This window comes from Rutilus rutilus (genome assembly GCF_951802725.1).
Source record: "Rutilus rutilus genome assembly, chromosome: 9".
NCBI classification, from domain to species: Eukaryota; Metazoa; Chordata; class Actinopteri; order Cypriniformes; family Leuciscidae; genus Rutilus; species Rutilus rutilus.
In genome coordinates this window covers 33,053,050-33,074,666 of record NC_140223.1, presented here as the reverse complement: position 1 = coordinate 33,074,666, position 21,617 = coordinate 33,053,050, and the positions used below count along the sequence as shown (strand labels likewise).

General features: G+C 37.7%; 1 protein-coding gene across 2 annotated transcripts; it reads left to right on the top strand.

Annotated features, from left to right (window-relative positions):
* The first annotated feature begins 916 nt into the window (after positions 1–916).
* mindy4b (MINDY family member 4B) lies at positions 917–21,150 on the top strand. Of its 2 annotated transcripts, XM_084420059.1 has the most exons (13): positions 917–1,451; positions 1,532–1,559; positions 2,403–2,873; positions 3,868–4,044; positions 12,696–12,815; positions 15,356–15,450; positions 15,577–15,742; positions 16,415–16,480; positions 16,610–16,680; positions 18,293–18,365; positions 18,458–18,634; positions 20,149–20,329; positions 20,450–21,150. In XM_084420059.1, exons 3-13 carry the CDS (start codon positions 2,772–2,774, stop codon positions 20,590–20,592), a joined length of 1,371 nt encoding a protein of 456 aa, XP_084276185.1. In that variant the 5' UTR covers positions 917–1,451; positions 1,532–1,559; positions 2,403–2,771; the 3' UTR covers positions 20,593–21,150. The 2 variants fall into 2 exon arrangements, with proteins under 2 accessions (XP_084276185.1, XP_084276184.1); XM_084420058.1 differs by lacking the exon at positions 2,403–2,873 and having other exon boundaries at positions 1,149–1,451.
* Positions 21,151–21,617: the final 467 nt, after the last annotated feature.

The window sequence follows — 21,617 nt, the reverse complement described above, 5'->3', positions numbered from 1 at the left end:
TCATATTTGTCTCGGTTGTTGGGTTAACCAGAAAGCATGGTATATCATAATTCAACATTTGAATTTTTTTCTTTTTCATAATATCTGATGCATGATTTACTGGTGGTAGACATCCTCCAAATGCAAAATGCATGTTCCCACTAGTACTAAAATAAACTATAGTGTTAATTTCTACAAAGGATCAGTAGATGCAAAAAGCAAGGATGATTTTGAACAGATTAATCTTTGTGAATGTAGGTAGGCTATATAAAAACAAGGATACAATATATATATATATATTATATATATATATATATATATATATATATATAGGCTATATATACACACACACATTTGTGTGTTATATTTTTAGTTATATATGAATATTTTGGAAGATGAAGTAACACCATTTCTGTCAACAAATGCAAGAGTTCTGCAAAACAATTACTCATTACAATTTCTGCTTCCTTTCAATCACCTTTGGCATTTTATAATATTTTAAATAATGTATGACAACTTCTCTATTATCCTATTATTAGTAAATTAGAATGTAACACTATTATTAGCAATGAAACACAGAAGAATTGTGAATGATTTAAATACCAAGTAGCCTACCACAAAATTAAAGCAGGTGTCAAATAACTCAATTAGATAATTCGCCAAAGGCAAATCATAGCGTTTTTGTTGGTGAGTTCGAATCCCGAAACGACGAGGATTTTAAGACCTTTTTATATTAAACGTACTTTTGCTGTAAAAAGTAATGAAATCGCTTCTTGTTTTGTTTTTTTTTACAATACCAACATTACGTAGTGAGAACGTTTGATTGTAACAATGATTGTAACGCGGACATGTTGCTGCACATGTTTGAGGAATTGACGAATCTGCGCGACCGATCGTTTCACAGCTGGGGTTAAGCGCATGAACTCACCAGTTAGTTAACACGGACACCAGTTAAAACCGTAACACAGGTCCCATGCACCACTCTGTACTGAAACACCTGCTATATCTAATGACCACAACCTGAACAGTTCACAAACAAAAGTACTATAGGGCACTATATTCTATAACCATATTAAAAGTGTACAGTAGGCTATCATTCCATTCATGCACATTAACACAAAGGACTGAGCGCAACGGAACTGAACAGTGTTCTCGAGAAGACGTGTTTTGTTGACACGCCGTGTAAAAACACGATGCTCAGAGAAAAACGCCAGAACGCGTTCTGTCTGTACGCAAACTGGCGATTGTCTCTATTTATCCTTTTGTTGTGTGAACCCGTGCCGTGAGACTGTTCGACCTGGAATCCCACTGAACTCGAGTCAGGAAAGTTATAGGACTCGAACAACACGCTGATGTGAGGTTCCCTGTCACCTGCAGATGAACGCTGATGTGGACGCGAGCGGTGAACTGGATGAAATCCTCCAGCAGATCGCGGAATTGGATAAATGGAGAGAAATCTTTAACTCCCGCGGGTAGGGTAGGGCACGCACGGGCTCTCTCTCTCTCCTTCTGCTGCCCAGAGACCATCCATTAACCTGTTTTTACCTTACAGGTTGGACTTGCAACAAGGCTTTGTTAAAGTAAGTCTGACGTTGTTTGTTGTTTTCTATTTCTAATAGACGACACATTCGTGGCGTGACTGGTGAATTTCGTTTCTAAGTCTATTGCGCTACAAGCGTTTCGCTTTCTACAGCAAGCTAAAAGTTTACAAAATGACAAATTTGTCATCATTTATTCCCCCCATGTCGTTTCAAATTGGTATGACTTGCCTTCTCTGAAACACAAAAAGAAAATGTTTGAAGATGTAGCCAATATTTCCCATGCATTCATTGATGGTGACTGAAGATGTCAAGCCTCAAAAAGAAATATCAACATAATAAGAGTATTTCTCAAAGTTATAGCCGACATACATTATTCCAGTTAGGCTAATAGGCTAGAACGTTCGTTCTAAGTTAATGGTCTCAAAACGTTAGCACAAAAACATACATTGGTCATGGAATTATTATATATTTTTTTTACATTTTGTTTGGTAACACTTTATTGTAAGGTGTCGTAGTTACACTTTACTACATGTACTTACTATAGTAAGAACAATAGATTATGTATAATACAAGTAACTAACCCTAAACCAAACCCTATAACCGTAACTTTCTAGAGTTAGTTCATGTAGTTAATTAATATTACTCAGTACTTATTTGTACAATGTAACTACGTCACTTTAAAATAAAGTGTAACCTTTTGTTTAGAGAACATTTCAAAGGAATGTTCCCATAATGTTTGCAAAATGATAAAAGGGAATGTTCCCTTCCCTTAACGTTTGCATAACCAAGTTTTTGGGGTGAACTATTCCTTTTAAACGGCTATACATTTAAAAATGTGTCTTAATACTTGTGTTCTGATACATTCTGTTGTGCTCCATGCAGTTGTTTTTTAATGCAGGACATATCTGTGTGAATATCCCCTAAGTCTTGCAGTCGGAAATGTAACGTACCCTGCGTCAATGTCCTTCTCATGTGGTTCAGTCTGATTTTTCTATAATTGATACTGCCGACACTGTGCTCTCAGGTGGCTGCATGTCATTTCTCCCATGACATACAGTCAGCCAATCAGACGAGTGTGTATGCATGTGCCTGTGTGACTGCCATCCTCTCAACAAACTCAGTATCACAGACTGGAGGAGAGCTGTGTGGCTTTGGTACCACATTAACCGGAAGGCATTTTACTGGGCATATTGTTAATGCCATGTGTGAAATCGAATCTGCATGCAATAGTACAGTGCATGTTGAGCAGTCATGACGGATTATCAGGACCTTCTGCAAACCATCAAGAGTTTGCAGCACTCCAGACTGAGCTACATAGAGCTTCTTCAAGAGGAAGTGAAGAGAAGCCAAGATGTGAGTTCAGATCCGCTGATGGCTCATCTGGTCATCCTATTCCTAAGATTAGTAACTCTGTGCTTTTGGGATTTATGTTAATATTGAAGTTTTCTATGAAAAGCTGTGCTCACAGTTCAGGAAGAGGGTGAGAATATAAAGAGAAAGCAATACGATGTATATTAATATACACTACTGGTCAAAAGTTGTAAAAAAGTATTAGTATTTTTTAAAGAACTCTCTTATGCTAACAGAGGCTGCATTTATTTGAACAAAAATACAGTAAAAACTATAGTATTGTAAAATATGATTACAATTTCAAAGAACAGATTTCTATTTGAATGTTTTAAAATGTAATTTATTGCTGTGATCAAAGCTGAATTTTCAGCATATGTAAGATTTATTTTTACAACAATTAATGTTTTTATTCAGCAAGGACACATTAAAGTGATCAAAAGTAGCAGTAAAGAAATGTATTTGTTACAAAAGTGATTTCTACTCAAAAAGCTTTATTATTAAAGCTTTTTATTTTTCAAAGAAAACATACATCACCGTTTCCACAAATCCAAGGAAGCACAACTTTATTTTTTTTATTTTATTTTTTATACATTGATAATAATCAGAAATGTTTCTTGAACAGCAAATCATTATATTAGAATCTTTTCTGAAGGATCATGTGACACTGAAGACAGCTTTGATCACAGGAATAAATTACATTTAAAATATATTAAAATAGAAAACTATTCTTTTAAATTGTAGTAATATTTTACAATATTATAGTTTTACTGTATTTTTGCTCAAATAAATGCAGCTTTGGTGAGCATATACTTCTTTAAAAATCTTAATTATTACACATTTTTGGAATGCTTCGAAGGTACAATTTTCTGTAACAACTGCAGATTTTCACTTTTTATATATTATATTGTATTATTTTGTTATCATGTTTCTTCACTAGACTTGTTTTTGCTAAGCGCAATATTCTGCTAAATGTTCACACTCTTCATCACGTGTACAGAGACCTAGTGAGAAGATCAAAGCTGATGAGGACAGTGACGATTCATCCAGACCTGCCACCTCGGCCCATCACGTCAGTGCACCACACAACCTGTTCACAGTGCCGTACTCCATACCTCAAACCCTCGCAGTGTCTCCAAGTCTGGGTGGGCAACCAGTGTCACCAGAGCTGGCAGTGGTGAGTTGTGGAACATGACCCTGTCACTTGACCCTCGCTCTCTTGCCTCCCATGTGTCTCACAACAGACTTGTGCTGTGTGTGTATGTGTGCATGCACCGAAGACAAAAGACGGGATATAGACTCATGACTTATTTATTAGGACTTCAAGCAATAGATCAGGTTATTGTTGTGGGCGTTTTAGAATAAACATTCACCACTGGTCTAAAGTTTGGAGTAATTAAGATTTTTGTATGTTTGTGAAAGATGTCTCGTATGCTCATCATATTAATATATTAGAATGATTTCTGAAGGATCATGTGACACTGAAGACTGGAGTAATGATGCTGAAAATTCAGCTTTGATCACAGGAATAAATTACATTGAAATTGAAAACCGTTCTTTTAAATTGTAAAAATATTTCACGTTATTAATGCTTTTACTATATTTTTGATAAAAGAAACGCAGCCTAATTAGTATTAGACAATTTAAAAATCTGTATTATTCCAAAAGTTTGACCGGTAGTGTATAGTGCTTATTGTGTGCTAGTGTAACTACTGCTTATTCCGCTTTGGTAGATTTACCAAACATGGGTGAAACTTGGGGCTGGGCTATTTTTAATTTGGCCAGTAAGTACCCTATAACCTTTAAATATTTCTTCACCTTTTCTCCAAAAATCCATAAAATATATAAAAAAAGAATAATGTTGATTATAAGATATTTTAATGAAATAACTATATTATACAACACATTTCAATAGCTTAATCTGCGTGTTGATTTTTGGGAGTTGTGTTAGCATTCCTCCTTTGGCTCAATATATAAGATTTTACTATCTGTTTTTAAGTGTTTAAATGGCTTATATTACTGAACTTCTTAAGCAGAATACATCCTCTAGCAGGGGTTGGCAAGTAAGTTTGGCAAACCTGCGCCACTAGATGGCGCCCAGAACATAGTCAAAGGATAATTTAAGAAATGAATTAATGAAAAATGCAATTAGAATTGCCTGTGACAGACTGTTACAGTGTATTTTGTAACTGGTAGTGAGCTGTTACTCTGTGTTAAATCCTGTAGTAGGACAGTCATTAACAAAAAGCCACATTTGTGTGGCGGTGTCCGGGTTTTACACTGGATAAATTAATAAAGCACTAGTGACTAGGGATGAGTGACGATTTTCGAAATATTCGATTAGTTGATTTAATTATATAATATCGAATAGGTTGAGTGATTATTGTCTAAAAAATCCCCATGTTTTCGGACGGTGCTGATGCGGTGGGTGACGCTGCCAATTACGTACCTAAAAGCTGTCACAAAGAACTAGCAAAAGTAATGATTATGAATGTTTCAAATATGACAAGGAGACATTTTAATTGTTTATTAATAAACTAGTGTTTTCTGTGTCAGTGTCGGCTTCAATAGTAATCGCGCCTATAGAGAGAAATGCACATTTCATACGGATTACATAAGAGAGTAGTCTATAGAGAGTATATTTGCTTCTTATTTTTTAAATCCAGGCAATTGGTTGATGAAACATTGATTAAAATGAAGATGGGGGTGGTGTGGCGCAATGGATAAGACACATGCCTTTGGTGTGAGAGACCCGTGTTCGAATCCACTGTGAGACACCAATGTGTCCCTGAGCAAGACACTTAACCCCTAGTTGCTCCAGGCGTGCGACCTCTGACATATATAGCAATTGTATGTCGCTTGGGATAAAAGCGTCAGCTAAATTAATAAATGTAAAATGTAAATGTAAGATACAACACGAAATTCACTTTAAAGAAAGGCTTTCTATAAACAAAACTTAATGAAGTGGTCAAAATCATGTCTGACCCACATGTCTCCCTATAGTCTATATTGCGGCATCTTGCAACACAGACCGCCTTGCTAAAACACACATGTGAGATGCGGAATGGATAAAAATAACTCGGCTTGAATAAGCCCATTAATGGCATGTTTGAGTCATGCTCTTAACAAGCTATTTTTTTATTTCCTCTTTCATTTTCTCTTTCATCCTCATCATTTTAATTTGCTTACACAATGGAGCCTAACTTATTGTAATAATTATTTGACGTATCCTACTTTTACACTTAGAATTATTCCTTGGCATCCTCACGTACTAAACTGCATTTTTTTTAATTATTATTGTTTGCGTGCCGGAGGTACGCTATTACGTCATATGCAGAGTGATGTTAACATTCAAGCTAGCTGGTGAGAGAAAATGGCACTATCAAAGAGTCTAAAGAGGAAAGTTGACAGCGAAAATAGAGCATACAAAGAAGAATGGAAAGACATCCTACCTAGTTTAGTGAATGCAAAGCTGGTGTGTCTTATCTGCAACGAAGTTGTCGCTGTTTGCAAAGAATATAGTAGACATTTCATGACGGCTATTTTAGAGGTGTGTCTAGCAATCCGCAGACTCTTTTGAATGTCTTTCAGAACCTTTCAAATTAAAAGCTCTCAATTCATTTAAAATTAAAACATTGCTTCAAAAACATTCTCGTACTTTTATTTTGCAGGCAAAATCACAAGACGAAGTGATTGTGAGTAACTGCTGCTATCATGACAGATCTATTTCAGAACCAGCTGCTATCAAAATAATCTGGCTGCTGGCACGGGCCAGATATTATTGCTGGCGGGCCAGTTTTGGCTGTTGCCGACCCCTGCTTTAGAGTCTAGAGTCTAGACCGTTAAGATCTTCACAGAGTTTTCAGTTAAAAGTGCAGTAAGCAATTTCTGAGAAACACTGTTGATATTTGAAATCAACCCAAACAAACATTCAGCCTCTAAAATGCGTGAACATGAAATGCAAGAGTGGTTGACTCTTTAGCATAGTTTAAGTGAAGCAAAACAATGCTTTGTGAAAAATAAATCAGCAGCAGCACAGCAGCTCAAGACAAACAATGACACTCAAAACTGTCCTGTTACTATAGCTAACATTACAACAAAAACATATCTTGGTTCTGTGAAACACAGCGAAACCAATGTTACTCGCGTATAGAGCAGAAACAAAGCAACCCGCCGTCTGTTTTCAGGCCTTCTCGCTTATGTCTCTCCAGCGCTGGGAAGCTTTTCTAATATCAACGCGGGTCCTAAAGCTCTTGCCTGATCATAACGCTTTTTTCCAGTGATATTCCTCTGACCTTTTCTCGTCTTCCTTCAAATCTCCCTTTCTCTCACTCGTTTTGCTCCCGCATCATGAGTGGCACACCCCCTACTGCTGATTGGCTACAAGTGTGTTGTGGTACTCAGTCTGAACCACTTTCTTGGTTCTCTGAATGATTACTTAATTAACCATTCATAAGTCTTGTCTAAAATGGAAAGGGCCTTTTCTGTTGCAGCTCCTCATCTCTGGAACAGTTTACCTCTCTTAAAAGGCAATTGTCATAAAAGTTTGCGTCTTTGCCTTGGAAAGACGACTTCTCGTGACAGTTTTAATTTTGTTCTGGAGGCTGAAACCGCACTCTGCTGCCACATTGGAGACCGAAATTACTATAACCACTACAGCCAAAGTTTTGTAGTCGGGAAATATTTTTACCGGGAAAGTGATCAGAAGTTTGCAGGACTCTCTGAATGTGAGATTTCCCGATCCTGCATGCACTCGCTTCACCGGGAGGAAATCGTGCAGCATGTTCTCATGGTCACAGACGTGCTCCAAAGCATCCAGCCCATAGCTCTTCAATGCGCTGTCAGCGCCTGTATAGCGAGATGCACTGAGTACAGTGTCGAGGTCAGCGAATGAGACCCACATGCTCCAAAAGGAATCTTTTTCTGATAGATTTGGTGAGCTCCGCGATGTAGTCTGTGCGCAAAACTGAAAAGTTCTGCCTGTGTCAGCGTAATGCCACAGAACTTGCCATCTTGTAATGCCTTGTTGAATTCTGTCTCACCTGGACCATTCATCAAATCCTCTAGGCTAGCAAGGGTCATGTTCAAAACAGGTTGGTTGTGTAAGATGTTAACATCACCTTTTTGGAACGTAAGATTCATGCGGTTCATCAGACAAAAGGTGAGGTAGAGCAGGGAATGTGTATGTTGTGACGCATTCTGGAGTGCCAGAGGGTATTACATGATTTCCAATGAACACAGTTTCAGGCTCTCTCTCTGCTGAAGTGCCAGGTATGTGATCAGCATTTTCTCAACTGTGATATTAGTCATTTCAACTATTATCCCGAAGTATCTGCTGTTGGCGACGCGATCATCCACAGTACTATTTATGGTCATTGCTATAGCCTTCTCCATCTGACTGACAGTGTTGTGGTGGGTGTACGTGTGTGCACTGTTCAGGTTTGGACACCCAGCAGACTGTAAGAGGTGTATTAGGTTAGGATATAGGTGGTTGGGGTGTTTGTATTTGCCATATACAACACAACCTTAAACTGTGTTTGTAAGGCCTTGTTACAGGCAGCCTGGGATTTTTCTATATGCTTGACCATTTCCACACTCTGGTTGACCACCCGTGAAGCTTCGATGTGGATATGGCTACCTTTGTGATCCATCAAAGCTGATTTCTGCATCGTCGTGCACCCTCAGACAAATCCGTTACTCATGTCAGCTTTTCTACAGATGTCGCAGAACATTTTGCCACCTTCCCTCCTCAGCCACGTGAACTCCTACTCCCTCCTGACCTCCTTGCTGCCGCTTGGTTGCTCCGTAACAGCTGTCGGTGTCTGATAAATGTTGTCTATTTATCCTTCATCCCCCACTGCATCAGTTCCTCTTTTTTCACCTTCATGAATATCACATCTATTTGGCCGTTTTAAGAAACTTCTCACACTCAGCTGCCGAGATCTTTTTGCATCTGTATGCAGCGGTGACAAAGTGAGACAATACAAGATCATTTTGCCAATGAATATGCACAATTCACTAGTTCACACTTACAAATAAGTCAGATAGAATAAATGCGTATTTGGCGTGCTGTCCGAGGAGAGGGCTCCGGGCTCGGTATTCGGCCCGAACCCAGAGTACTCCCCCCGTATTCCTGGCTGTAAAGATTGAGCCAAGAGTGAGGAGTCGGGGTGGTGGAGGGATGCTGGAAAACTGTCAAGGAATATTAGGTGAGTTGACAGAGTGGATATATATATACTTCTTGTCATGCTGATTAGGGTAGACATAATTGTTTGATGACGAGTAGATTGGATTGATTATTTGAACGTGCTCCTCCCGAACTTTGTTTATAAAACATCAATTGTCATCAACTGGACAGGAGTGGGAAATACAGTTACAAACTGCAATAGATCGCCCTCAATGTAATCTATCAAAATGATGGATGTCCTTTTTTCCGTCACTGCTTAAAACATTTGTCAATAACAAAAAAATATTTGGTTAAGGAAACCTCTGGCTCACTGAGAAGAGAATGAGACGCTGTGTCAGCTGCTGACATTATGGGGATGTTCCTCACGGGAACTGGTGTCTGAGACACGCTATTCAATGGCAGACGCAGCGTGATGACATTGCAAGGTGCACCCCAGAGTATAAGAAGGGAACCTGTGAACACATCATCAAATTCGTATCATCTAAAGCAGGGGTGTCAAACTCAGTTCCTGGAGGAGTTTAGCTTCAACCCTAATTAAACACACCTGATCCAGCTAATCAAGGTCTTCAGGATTACTAGAAACTTCCAGGCAGGTGTTTTTGGAGCTGGTTGGAGCTAAACTCTGCAGGACAGTGGCCCTCCAGGAACTGAGTTTGACACCCCTGATCTAAAGGAAAACAAGCGGGAATCCTCGAAGCATGGCAGCATGACGCAGTGTCTCGTTCCCTTCTCAAGGAACCGGGGTTACATGCGTAACCCTAGACATATTTCCTTTCAAGAGTACAAGACGCTGCGTCAGCTGCTGATGCTATGGGGACGCCTTACTAACTACGCCATGCTTACCAATGCCAGTGTAACCCAGGTTACCAGTGGGTACTGGCAGAGACAGAAGGAACTTCAAATTAAATAACAGATTAAAAGTATGAAAACTGCTGACAGCGAAAATATAAGACTGCAAACAAATTAATTAATGATATACAAATAGAGAAATATTGAATATTATAAATATATCCAATAGCGTTATCTCCCTGTGCAAAGCCTCCAATGAGATCGCATTTTGAGTGACATCAGTTAAACATCCGCTATCGCGGCACTTTTAGAGAGCAGCGCATTCTGAATCTTTCTTTTCTCCACGAACCTCTGACGCGAGCGGATGCTTGTTGCTTCTCCGGGAGATTTAAAGCTTCAAATTGAGTGAGAATTGATGTAAGAGTTGTTTAAATTGTCTCTATATCATTTATATGACGATGATGAAGAAATAAGTAGCAGTTAAAACGAGTTGAGGTGATGTGATTGTTCACGTGTGTTGACCGTGTGTGTTAATGACGCAATATTAGCGCTAGCTTAAAGCTAATATGAAGTGTGTGTGTGTATATATATCTCTAACGAAGGGTTCAGAGAGAAGCAGTGCATGTTTGAGAGTGACATTTTGGAACGTGTATCATCTGAAACTTCCCTGGTTTTTCCGATGTACATGTAAACGAGAAACCGCCATGAAACCTTGAAAGGAAGAAAGGGTAAAAATCAACCACATTGAGTATAATTTCTGTATTCATTTCTTTTCATTTTATTGTTTCAATATAAATTTAAACTTGTTCTTACCTCATCCTGGGTTGTCTGAGTATTCACTGCTGCTGCTCTTCCTGGACGAACCTATTTTTCTGAGCTCACTGGTCCGTTTGTAAGTTTGACATGAAGTTGCTATCACGTGTAACGGGTTACACCTACTTGTACTTTTCAAACTACCACCCTAAGCAGTAAGCTTGTAGACCTAAGCCATTAAAGTGTCAATGGGCGAGCAGTACCCTTGCAACACATTGCTCCCATAACAGTGTTAGGAAGGTCCTGAAGCTTCTATGCTCAAAAAAGGAATCTAAATGAGTCCGAGCCATGCTCCAGAAGAGTCTAAACTCCTGAGAGCTGAGCTACCGGTAAATAGACAAGGCCTCAGCTAAGCCCATGACCCACATCTTACAATATGGGCAATGAGAAGGAGCATAACCTCACTTAATGTCCAAACCTGACCTGAGGTGAAAAGGGGTAGATAGCTTGGGGCTTACCCAACTCAATCATTTTCCTTTTTTTTTCACAGCACCCAGATCTTTGTGTGTGGGTTCTCTATTACAGTTTCTCTTCGCTCCCATTTCCTCAGAAGGAAAGCTACCTTTAGCCACACTCGCCTTTGCTCTTCTCTCCCTGAACTCGTTCCTTGAAAGAGCAGAGACGATATAAGAGAATGAAAAAAGGGGTGAGAGCTTGGGCCTCAGCCCCATTCAATCACTCTCCTCTTTCTTCGCTTTACCCACAACTCTTCGATCTGTGTGTGGCTTTCTCCAATCACAGCGCCTCTCCTCGGAGCCACACTTGCCTTCTGATCTTCTCTCCAGGAACTTGATCCTGGACAGGGCGTAGACGATTTTGGAGGGGCCTGAACCCGGCGAGGAATATACTTCCCAAAGGCGGCCGACTGAGTTCTTGCCTCTCTAAACCGGTCCACCACCGTCTCAGTGTCAGTGCCAAACAGTCCCGAGGGCCAGACAGGCATCGAGGAGGACAGCTTTATCTGACTCCTTGATCCTTGAAAAAATTAAGCCACAGATGCCTCTCCATCACCACCATAGCAACCATGGCTCAGCCAGTAGAGCAGTCCACTTGCTTGGTGGCACAGAGAGCTAGAATGGCGTTTGTACCAAGCGGCAACCTCCCTGTCTCTCTCTTGAAACCAACACGGAAATGAATTCAACGGCAATTCATCGACTGGCTGCTTGAGGCTGGGTGCAGAAGTGAGTCAAATCTGTATCTCCCCCCATGTTAAAATACCCAACTTTACAGCAGAAAAAAAAACACGTTTACAGCCTGGTGCAAAAAGTGGCTTTGGTCTATATAGCTTATTTTTCCCTTCATGACAACTGTGAGGGGGGTGATTTTTTTATTTTATTATAACTCATCCGTTTACATTATATTAAGCCTTAAAGTTCTGCATAATTAAGGGTGTCCACTTTTGAGTGACAGGTGGATTCCCGCTGCTGTGGTCATTAGTCATAATTGGCCGTTTGTCTGCTGTCTGTTAGCCGTCACGTTACCTCAGCTCATTGTTTGACTGTAAAAATAAATAAATTCGGGAGTGACGCGCTGCCAAGATGGTGACGGTCGGCCACGCCCACTTTAGGCTTCAAAAACGGTATTCAGAAACCTACGGGTGACGTCACGGACACTACGTCCATATTTTTTTACAGTCTATGGTTTGTACACGTTTCTCAAACACCGGGTTCCGCGAGGGCGCGTCCCCATAGCGTCTGGGAACAAAAGGGAACATTGCCATTACATTAAGACTTGTATCTTAAAAGCTAGTCTGACCAACTAACTGTGTTGGGTAATCATTCTTACCTTTTGGTATGAAATTAGACTAATCTATGTTTTTATGTTGCTGACTTATTAACAGTCTTAAAGAAAAAAAAGGACTAACTTGTAAGACTAGTCTAAGCTGTTTATGCAAAGCACTTTGGCCAACATGTGCTGTTTTTAAATGTGCTATAGAAATAAATGTAATTATGATTTTTAAATAAATAACTAAATTTACTACTTTTTTGTTATTTTTATTATTATTTTGACCATTTCATTTTGCTTTATCATTCATACAGAGTTTAAGAAGTATTTTATTTGGGAACACCTTCCATATATTCAACTACGAGTGGAAGAAATCATTCTTCAAGTTTCGTGAGCCTTTCTCTGATACGGCATATGCTCTGGAGACTGAGAGGGTGAGTATGAGATTGAACTTTATCTGTCAAGATTTATCTGTTTTGGTTTATAGCCAAAACTATGACAATAACAGATAAATATCTGTTATTGTCATAGTTTTGGCTATAAACCACTGGAAACTGGTAGGATATTGTTTCAAAACATTCAGATTTGAAAATTCATATTAAATTACTGGATGAAGACACAGATGTGCACCTTTCTCATTAAATGTGTTATTGTGGGGAAAGTGTATACCTAGAAAAAATTGGCAAATCGCAGAGGCGGGGAGAGTACACAGCTTCATTACTTGAGTAAAAGTACAGATACCCCTTGCTAAATTTTACTCAAGTACAAGTAAAAGTACTACAGTCAGATGTCTACTTAAGTAAAAGTACTGAAGTACTTGTTTTTAAAAGTACTTGAGTATCAAGAGTACAAGAGTACATTTTCTATATATTGCATTACTACTGCCACAGTGCTTACATTGGTAAACACAGCAAACACTTGAAGCGAATAGTCTGGCGAGGTGGGGCCACGGGTTGGCACATTCCCGGGATGGACCTGCTGCATCTTCATCCATTGTTTTGTCCATGGTTTCGTCTCTTATCTAAATCTGACCATGGAGTTGACTTTGGCGGAAAGCTGAAGGTGATTGCTGATAGGCTGTCCCAATCAGTGGCGCCTGCACAATACAATCACGTTTGAGAGGGAAACAACAAATTAAGGGTTTCTGAGATTTTTCTTTTTTCCTTATTTCCTTATTTTTTTTTTTTTATTAGAAGAAGTAACGGGTACTCACAGTTATGGATAGAAATGTAGTGGAGTAAAGAGTACAATATTTGCCTCTCAAATGTACTTGAGGAAAGTCATGAGTACTCCCCAAAAATGATACTCGAGTAAAGTACAGATCCCTCAAAATTGTACTTAAGTACTGTACTCAAGTAAATGTACTCCGTTACTGTCCGGCTCTGGCAAATGGAAAACATTATGAAACAAAATTGGATGACTTCTTATGATGAAAATGGTAAAAAGAATGTTTGGAGATAAATTTGCAATGATATACGTTTGCAATAATTTAGTACAGGGCTCCATACTAAAAAAACATTATACATACTATATTTTTTTTTTAAATCCACTTTAAAATAGATCACAGACCATGAATCAGTGTACAATGTGTTAACATTGTGAAAAAGAAGTACACAATCTTATTACGGAAATAATATACTTTAAAAGAATATTAAATAAAATTAAATCTTCATACACTCAATTGCATATTATTTACAATTAAATAAAAATAAATTAAACGCAGTGCTCAGAAGTTCTCAAAATGCCTGCTAATGCTGGAAATGGAAAAAGACTTCTAGTAAAGCACAAACTTGAGACAGTTGATGATCACTTATGCATGATCACGTTAATAAAGTTACTTCCCCTTTGCCAGAACTGCAAGTTATACAAGTGAAGAAGGGTTGTGTTACGAGCTTTGGTAGATCACCTCTTTTCATGGTGAAGCCATGACTCAGTATGTTTCTGTTTGATTGGCCCGACACCATTGTCTGAATACTGCATCACTTCCCGCCACCTCATTTTTGTATAATGAGCTTGAAATGTTGCCACTTTCTTAACCACAGATCATTGGTACGCTAAGTAAATATGTTTCCCATTATCCTCAGGTAGTGAAGTGTGGTGCATACCATTCATTAGCAGATTACACACTGGCATTAGGATACTACGAGAAAGCACAATTATATAAATAGCCCTCCAGCAACTGGTTCAAGATTAACTTTCTCCATCAAAAAACTCTTACATTGCTCATGAAATGGTTCATAAACTGAACACTTAGTGTTGCATACCATTAAAACTGTCTCTTATGCTCACAAGTATGCATTTACTATTTTAATTATAATTTATTCCTGTGATGGTAAAGCTGAATTTTTAGCATCATTACTCCAGTCTTCAGTGTCACATGATCCTTCAGAAATCATTCTAATATGCTGATTTTCTGCTCGAAAAAAATATCTTATCACTGTTGAAAACTTTTTTTAAACATAAATCTGTTGTAATATTGTAAAAATCTTTACTGTCACTTTCGATCAATTTAATGCAACCTTGCTAATTAAAAGTATTATTTTCTTTAAAAAAAAATACAAAAAAAAAGTTAAAAGTTTGTTCTAAACCCATGAATTTAGAAGTTAGGCAGAATATTTTAACTTATATTTTTTTATTTGTATTGGATGTTGACCACGGGTTTGTAATGACATGAGAAAAATAATTAACAAAATGCACAATTTTGCCTGAAATATCCCTTTAAATATATAAAAATGTGTACTTGCATTTACTGGGCGCTGGTACACACCGTTTTAAATATGGCTTTTGGATGAATTATATTCATGTTTGTTGTAGTTTTTTCATTAATATGAAAATATCCTGCATTCTGAAAAGGCAATTACATGCATTTAAAATAATTTATCATGTAGAAATGACTCACTAACATGGATCATTTGTAAGATAAATTTACAAAATGTGAGCCCAAACAGTGTTTTCTCTGGCTGTTCTCTTGCAGGGAGGAGCCAGTGCTATTCAGATGGTGGTTCAGGCTCATATTATTAAATGCTTGCTCTTCAACCAGCCAGGGAACTCCGCATGCACAATGCAAAGGTTTGTTGTCGTTAAGTTTGTATCATTTTGTATGTTATACAATTATAGCAGAGGGGAAGATTTCAGATTTTCATTGAGGAACAACTTGCATATCTCTCTCTCTCTCTCTCTCTCTCTCTCTCTCAGTCTGCTGGAGGTCGGGGAGAAGGAGCAGAGGAGGGCGCTGGCAGCCGCTCTAGCTGACATCTTGTGGACAGCTGGCGAGGAGCAGACGGCTACAGTCTCCTTGGTCACGTCAGAGCACTGTTTCACCCCCCACCTCGACTACAAACTGGACAGCTTCACAGAGAGGGTACGTGTTGGGGGCAATGTGAGTTATGTAATCAGATTACTTTTTTCAAGTAACAAGTAAAGTAATGCAGTAAATTGTGTGAACATGATGATTATTGTAGTTCTAGACTAAATGTGAACATGCATTTACTCTCACTTACATCTCAACATCTCACTTGCACAAAAACACATTCAGTATCGCTCAAAATAAATAAAAGCAGTGAAATGCAAACTATTAAGCAAACCTGCAATAATTAAATGTTTAATAACACAAATATACTTTGTATTTAATGTCACTTTATTAAGCAATGTCTTTGCTGCTGACCTTTGATGATCCAATTCAACCATACTAAGCAAAAATTGCTTTAGGTAAACTTCACATTTGTGTTTTCTCTTTTTGTTTTAATGTTGAAGTAAGAGTGTTGAACTTTCTTCTCCTGCGCCATTTCACTTTTGGTGTAAAAGGGTCTTTATATTAGCCAAAATATAGGCCTTTATATTTTTGGTTATTCAAAAGATAAACAAGCAAGTCCAGCCCAGGTGAGAAAAAGTCATGCTAAAAGTAACCAAGTAACACAGTTACTTTTTTGGGCGTAATGCAATATTGCAACACATTACTTTTAAAAGTAACTTTCCCAAACACTGTAAATATGTTGTAATTGTTTAATGTTTTTGTTTTTTTTTAATTCCACAGTTGCAGCTTTTCACCTTTAAAAAGAAAGATGATGTCAGATCTTTTATATGTGAGCACATCCAATGTGTGGGTAAATTTATTTGTTACAAATTATTATTTTTATTTTTTTAGGAAATACTGTTTGATTAATGCTTTATATTATGCATCAAATTTGCCTTTATGTTGTATTAAGAACTTTTACCTGAATGTTTGTAGTTTAAGGAAGAAGGAAGCCATGGAATTATACTTTTTCTGTACAGCCTTGTCTTCTCCAGGACTATTGACAGGTATGTCCACAGAAATACACAACCTTTCAAAAGTTTTCTTGAAAGAAATGATCATTTATATTCAGCAAGAAAGCCTTGCTGATCAAACGTGACCATAAATACTTTTCATTAAAGGGATACTCCACTTTTTTCGGAAATAAGCTCATTTTACATCTCCCCCAGAGTTAAACAGTTGAGTTTTACCGTTTTAGAATCCATTCAGCCGAACTCCGGGTCTGACGGTACCACTTTTAGCATAGCTTAGCACAGATCATTGATTCTGATGAGTCCAGTAGCATTTCTTTCAAAATGACCAAAGAGTTTCAATATTTTTCCTATTTAAAACTTGACTCTTCTGTAGTTAAACCGTGTACTAAGATCGACGGAAAATGAAAAGTTGCGATTTTCTAAGCCTATATGACTAGGAACTACTCTCATTCCAGCGTAATAATCAAGGAACTGTGCGGCTGTACCATGGGTGCAGCAGGCGTAATGATATGACGCAGCGCCTGAAAATAGTCCCCAGCTCGGTAACTTCTTCCAACGTGACCGGGACTAAGTTTGTCTAACCTATTAGACCTATTTTCAGGCGCTGCGTCATATCATTACGCCTGCTGCACTCATGGTACAGCCGCACAGTTCCTTGATTATTACGCCGGAATGAGAGTAGTTCCTAGCCATATAGGCTTAGAAAATCGCAACTTTTCATTTTCCGTCGATCTTAGTACACGGTTTAACTACAGAAGAGTCAAGTTTTAAATAGGAAAAATATTGAAACTCTTTGGTCATTTTGAAAGAAATGCTACTGGACTCGTCTGAATCAATGATCTATGCTAAGCTATGCTAAAAGTGGTACCGTCAGACCCGGAGTTCGGCTGAATGGATTCTAAAACGGTAAAACTCAACTGTTTAACTCTGGGGGAGATGTAAAATGAGCTTATTTCCGAAAAAAGTGGAGTATCCCTTTAAATCACAATTTCAGTCGTATCCGACTTGTGGGCCATCTCTTGCCATACATGAGAGACTGTAATTTTTTTCCGTGGTAGGTCACCAGGTCTTTCCCCAGCGCTCCCTATTACATGACTCACACACACATGCATTCGCACCTACGGCAATTTAGAGTCTCCAATTTACCTATACTGCCGGTTATTGGAATGTGGGGAAAACCGGAGCGCTGCAAGAACATGCAAACTCCACGCAGAAAAGCCTCCTGGCTCAGCTGGGACTCGAACCCAGGGCCTTCTTGCTATAAGGCGACAGTGCTACCCACTGAGCCACTGTGCCAAATACTTTTACAAATGTTAGAAAAAAGTTAGTTTTAAAAATCAGAAGAAAAAAAAGATTAAAATAGTAATATTTCACAATATTACATTTTTTTTTCTGTATTTTTGATCAAATAAATGTAGCCTTGGTGAGCATAACATCTCTCAAAAACATTAAAATATCTTACCAACGCCTCATTTTTGAATTGGTAGAGTATTTAGGAAATATTTTTAAGGATCAATAATACCATCTCTAATAATATCATAAACACTATAACATACATCTCCAGTGTCAGAGAAATACTTCGAAATTTTACCTCAAAATTGAATGAAATGAGTGAATGAATTAAGCATAGTCTCTGAATTTGTAGGATACGAGCAGACTTCGATTGTACCACCACTCATCTTTTGCATTTGAGCTTGGGAAACTTTGTTTGTCGACAGGTAAAGTTTTTGTTTAATAAATTTTTTGTCTTTTGTCCCTGTGACTTCTTAGTAGCTATTTAATTGCTTCATATTGTCTCTGTATGTATTAGGCTTTGTTAAACCTGCTGCTGACCGGCCGTGCTTCCCCTCATGTCTTCAACGGTACGTCACTTAACGATGAGAAAGACCAGCCGCTCGCCCACCCGCTCCACGGGGTTCTGACTCGCAGTCATGTTGGGTATCTCTTCTGGAACAGAGAACAAGTCAAGCATGCACAGCTCCCCCTGGTACAGTACAGTACCCATCCTATGTGTTTTCTAGAGGGTTTGGGGGATTTGTCACCTTTCCCATGTACAGAAAATGGAAGTGTATTTCTTCTGTCAGAACAGTCTGAGTTTTTGTCACATCATCTTTGACACCTGATCTTACTTTCTCTGCAAACTTTGCTGTGGGTTAACTTGGGTAACCTAAGAATAAATGCTGTAAATGACAAGATACTTGAGCCACACTGATCAAACCCTTTGGAGAATTTCTAGGCACTTTTCAAAAACAAGGGCAGTTCTCTGAGAAACACGAAGGATCCATTGAAGCTGACAATCTTGAGTACACAATAGATCGTTTAAGGCACCTTGAAATGGATCCCTAGTGGTTCTCCAAGGACTTTAGAATACTTTTAAAAAGAGTACTTGTGGAAATAATATAATGAATGTAATGTTATTGGACAATTGCAATGGTTTAATTTTCTATTAAATGCATCGGAAATTTAGAGAGCTTTGACCTAATTAAGTAGACATACACAGTTGTAATTACTCTCAAGTAGGACTTAAGTACATCTTTGTCATAATTCTATTGTCTTTGAAATGTTTAAAGTGTACTGCCAAATGTGTTGACAAGCATTTTTGGTAAACTAAAATATACTTAATGCTATATAATAATGTAAATTTTATTCTAGATTTAAATATTTGTAATGAATGAAGTTGCAATTTTGAACATTTAAAATAAATGACCTTTAAATGTAATATTGAAGAACACACTAGACTTAAAACTATACACATGCTTTACATGTGCAAATGAGCATTTTATCAGGCTCCAATTTTTAGGTTTAGTAGTCACTTTAATGGTAATGAGTTAAAAGGTTATTAATCGGTTATTGAAATACCTTATTTTCAAAAATGTCACTGATAAATGTAGAAAAATATAAATAAATAAATAAAATTGGACAGACTTGGAGGTTTTAAATAAGTCTTCATTCTAAATATATACAGTCAAACCAAAATGTATTCAGACACCTTCAACATTTCTCACATTATCAGTTTATTCGCTATAGTTTAGAAAATGGTGATAAAATACGACAAGAACTCAGTTATCAAATCAGTTGATATTCCACTGGTTTTTTCCATCCTTCTGTCTCACACATGAATTAGGTTGAATAGCTGTCAGATTAAATTTAAGAAGTCAATTAGATAATAAATTTAGGTAAACCAATTACCAAGCAATGCTTAATTTGGTTCAGTCTGTGGTGTAAAAAGGTCGCATTAGCAATTAAAGACAAAACACTCAAGCAAAACATGGTCAGGTCAAATTGTCTGAATAACTTTTGGTCCTAAATTTTTTATACTTTTTACTGGTAGTCCACTGTATGAAGAATTTTTGAGTATAATATGTCACAGTTTACTTTATTTTGCTATCCTCACTTACATTACTGTTCTTTGTTGTACATTTATGTAAAGTGTTACCTAAATAAATAACTGTATCTATATTTTAAAAGCATTCATGTTGAGTGGATCCCTTTTTTCCTAAGGTGGGCAGCATGCTGAAAACCCCCAGGCTGCCTATCTGGGTGTGCAACATCAACGGCACTTACAGTGTTTTGTTCAGCCCAAACCGTTCGTTGCTCTCTGACTGGAAGATGGAGCATCTTTTCCAGCTTTACTTCTACAACGGCCAACCGACTCAGCTCAACACGACAGTGCTCACCATAGGTACAGTCAATAGCTAAAACCATATCTCTTACTCATTGATGCTGCCTGCCTGTTATATAGTTGTGTGAATCAAAACTTTTAATATATATATAGTATTGTATTGCTTTTTTTGTATTTCAGATACACACTCTCATCACTGGGAGGCTGAAAATAAAGACATTCAGGGAGACCTAGAGAAAAAGTTTCCATCTGTAGAGATGACCATTAGGACGAAGTGGGAGGGTGCTGTTATTGACTGGAATGGGACCGTGCCTTTTTTCTGAAGAGGTTTGCACCTGATCTCTAGCCCTCCTCTCGTGTTATGCTCCTTTAAAAGCATATTATATTGGCTGATATTGGTTTTAATTCTGGCTTAATTTTAACTTTTAATTTTGAATTGAATATTAATAACATGATTAACAGGCTTCCCATTTGACCATTTAACAAAAGTGAAAAACCAAAAATATGAAACATCTTTTGATTGTCAGAAATATATTTAAATCTGGTTTACACGTCCCATAGATGTCTACCGCTTTTTTGGTGTTTATAGTTTATGTGATCTAGCTTCCATACTGTTTTTGTCCTTCCATTTGGATCTGATATGGGTTGCTAGTATCAAGTCTCAAGACTTAATCGCTGGTCTCAAGTCAAGTGTCAAGTCATGATGGAAAAGGCTTATGTCTCAAGTTACAGGGTTTAATCAATTTAAGTCAATATCTTAATTCAAAGCCTTGCAAGTCTTTGATTCCTATCTGGCATTAAACATGTTTATTTTATTTTTATATAGCTTCTGTTTATGCCTATCTATGTTTATATGTGAATAAAAGCCTAAATTAATTATGTTCAGTGTATAAAGCGATTGTGTATCTTCAGAACATTTGGACTAAACCACTTAATTAAAATGGAGTTGTTTTATGATCTCTTTATTAACTTTTTGAGGCGTCAAAGTGGTAGTTGCGTAGCTGTCTATGGAGAGACAGAAATCGCTTAGATTTTAGTAAAAAGATCTTCATTTGTGTTCTGAAGATGAACGACAGTCTTACAGGTTTGGAATGAGGGTGAGTAATTAATGACAGAATTTTCATTTTTGGGTGAACTAACCCTTTAACCAACCTGTAAACCTATCCACACCACCAAACCTGTCCTAACCTTACCCATATCCCACCTCAACAGCAGCAAAAGTGTTTTACAATACAATATGAACACAATATTGTAAAAAAAAAAAAAAAAACTTTTTTTTTTCTTTATGTAAGTACATGGTTAAGGACCCCCTAATATAAAGTGTGACTGAAGATTGCCTAGGTACTAC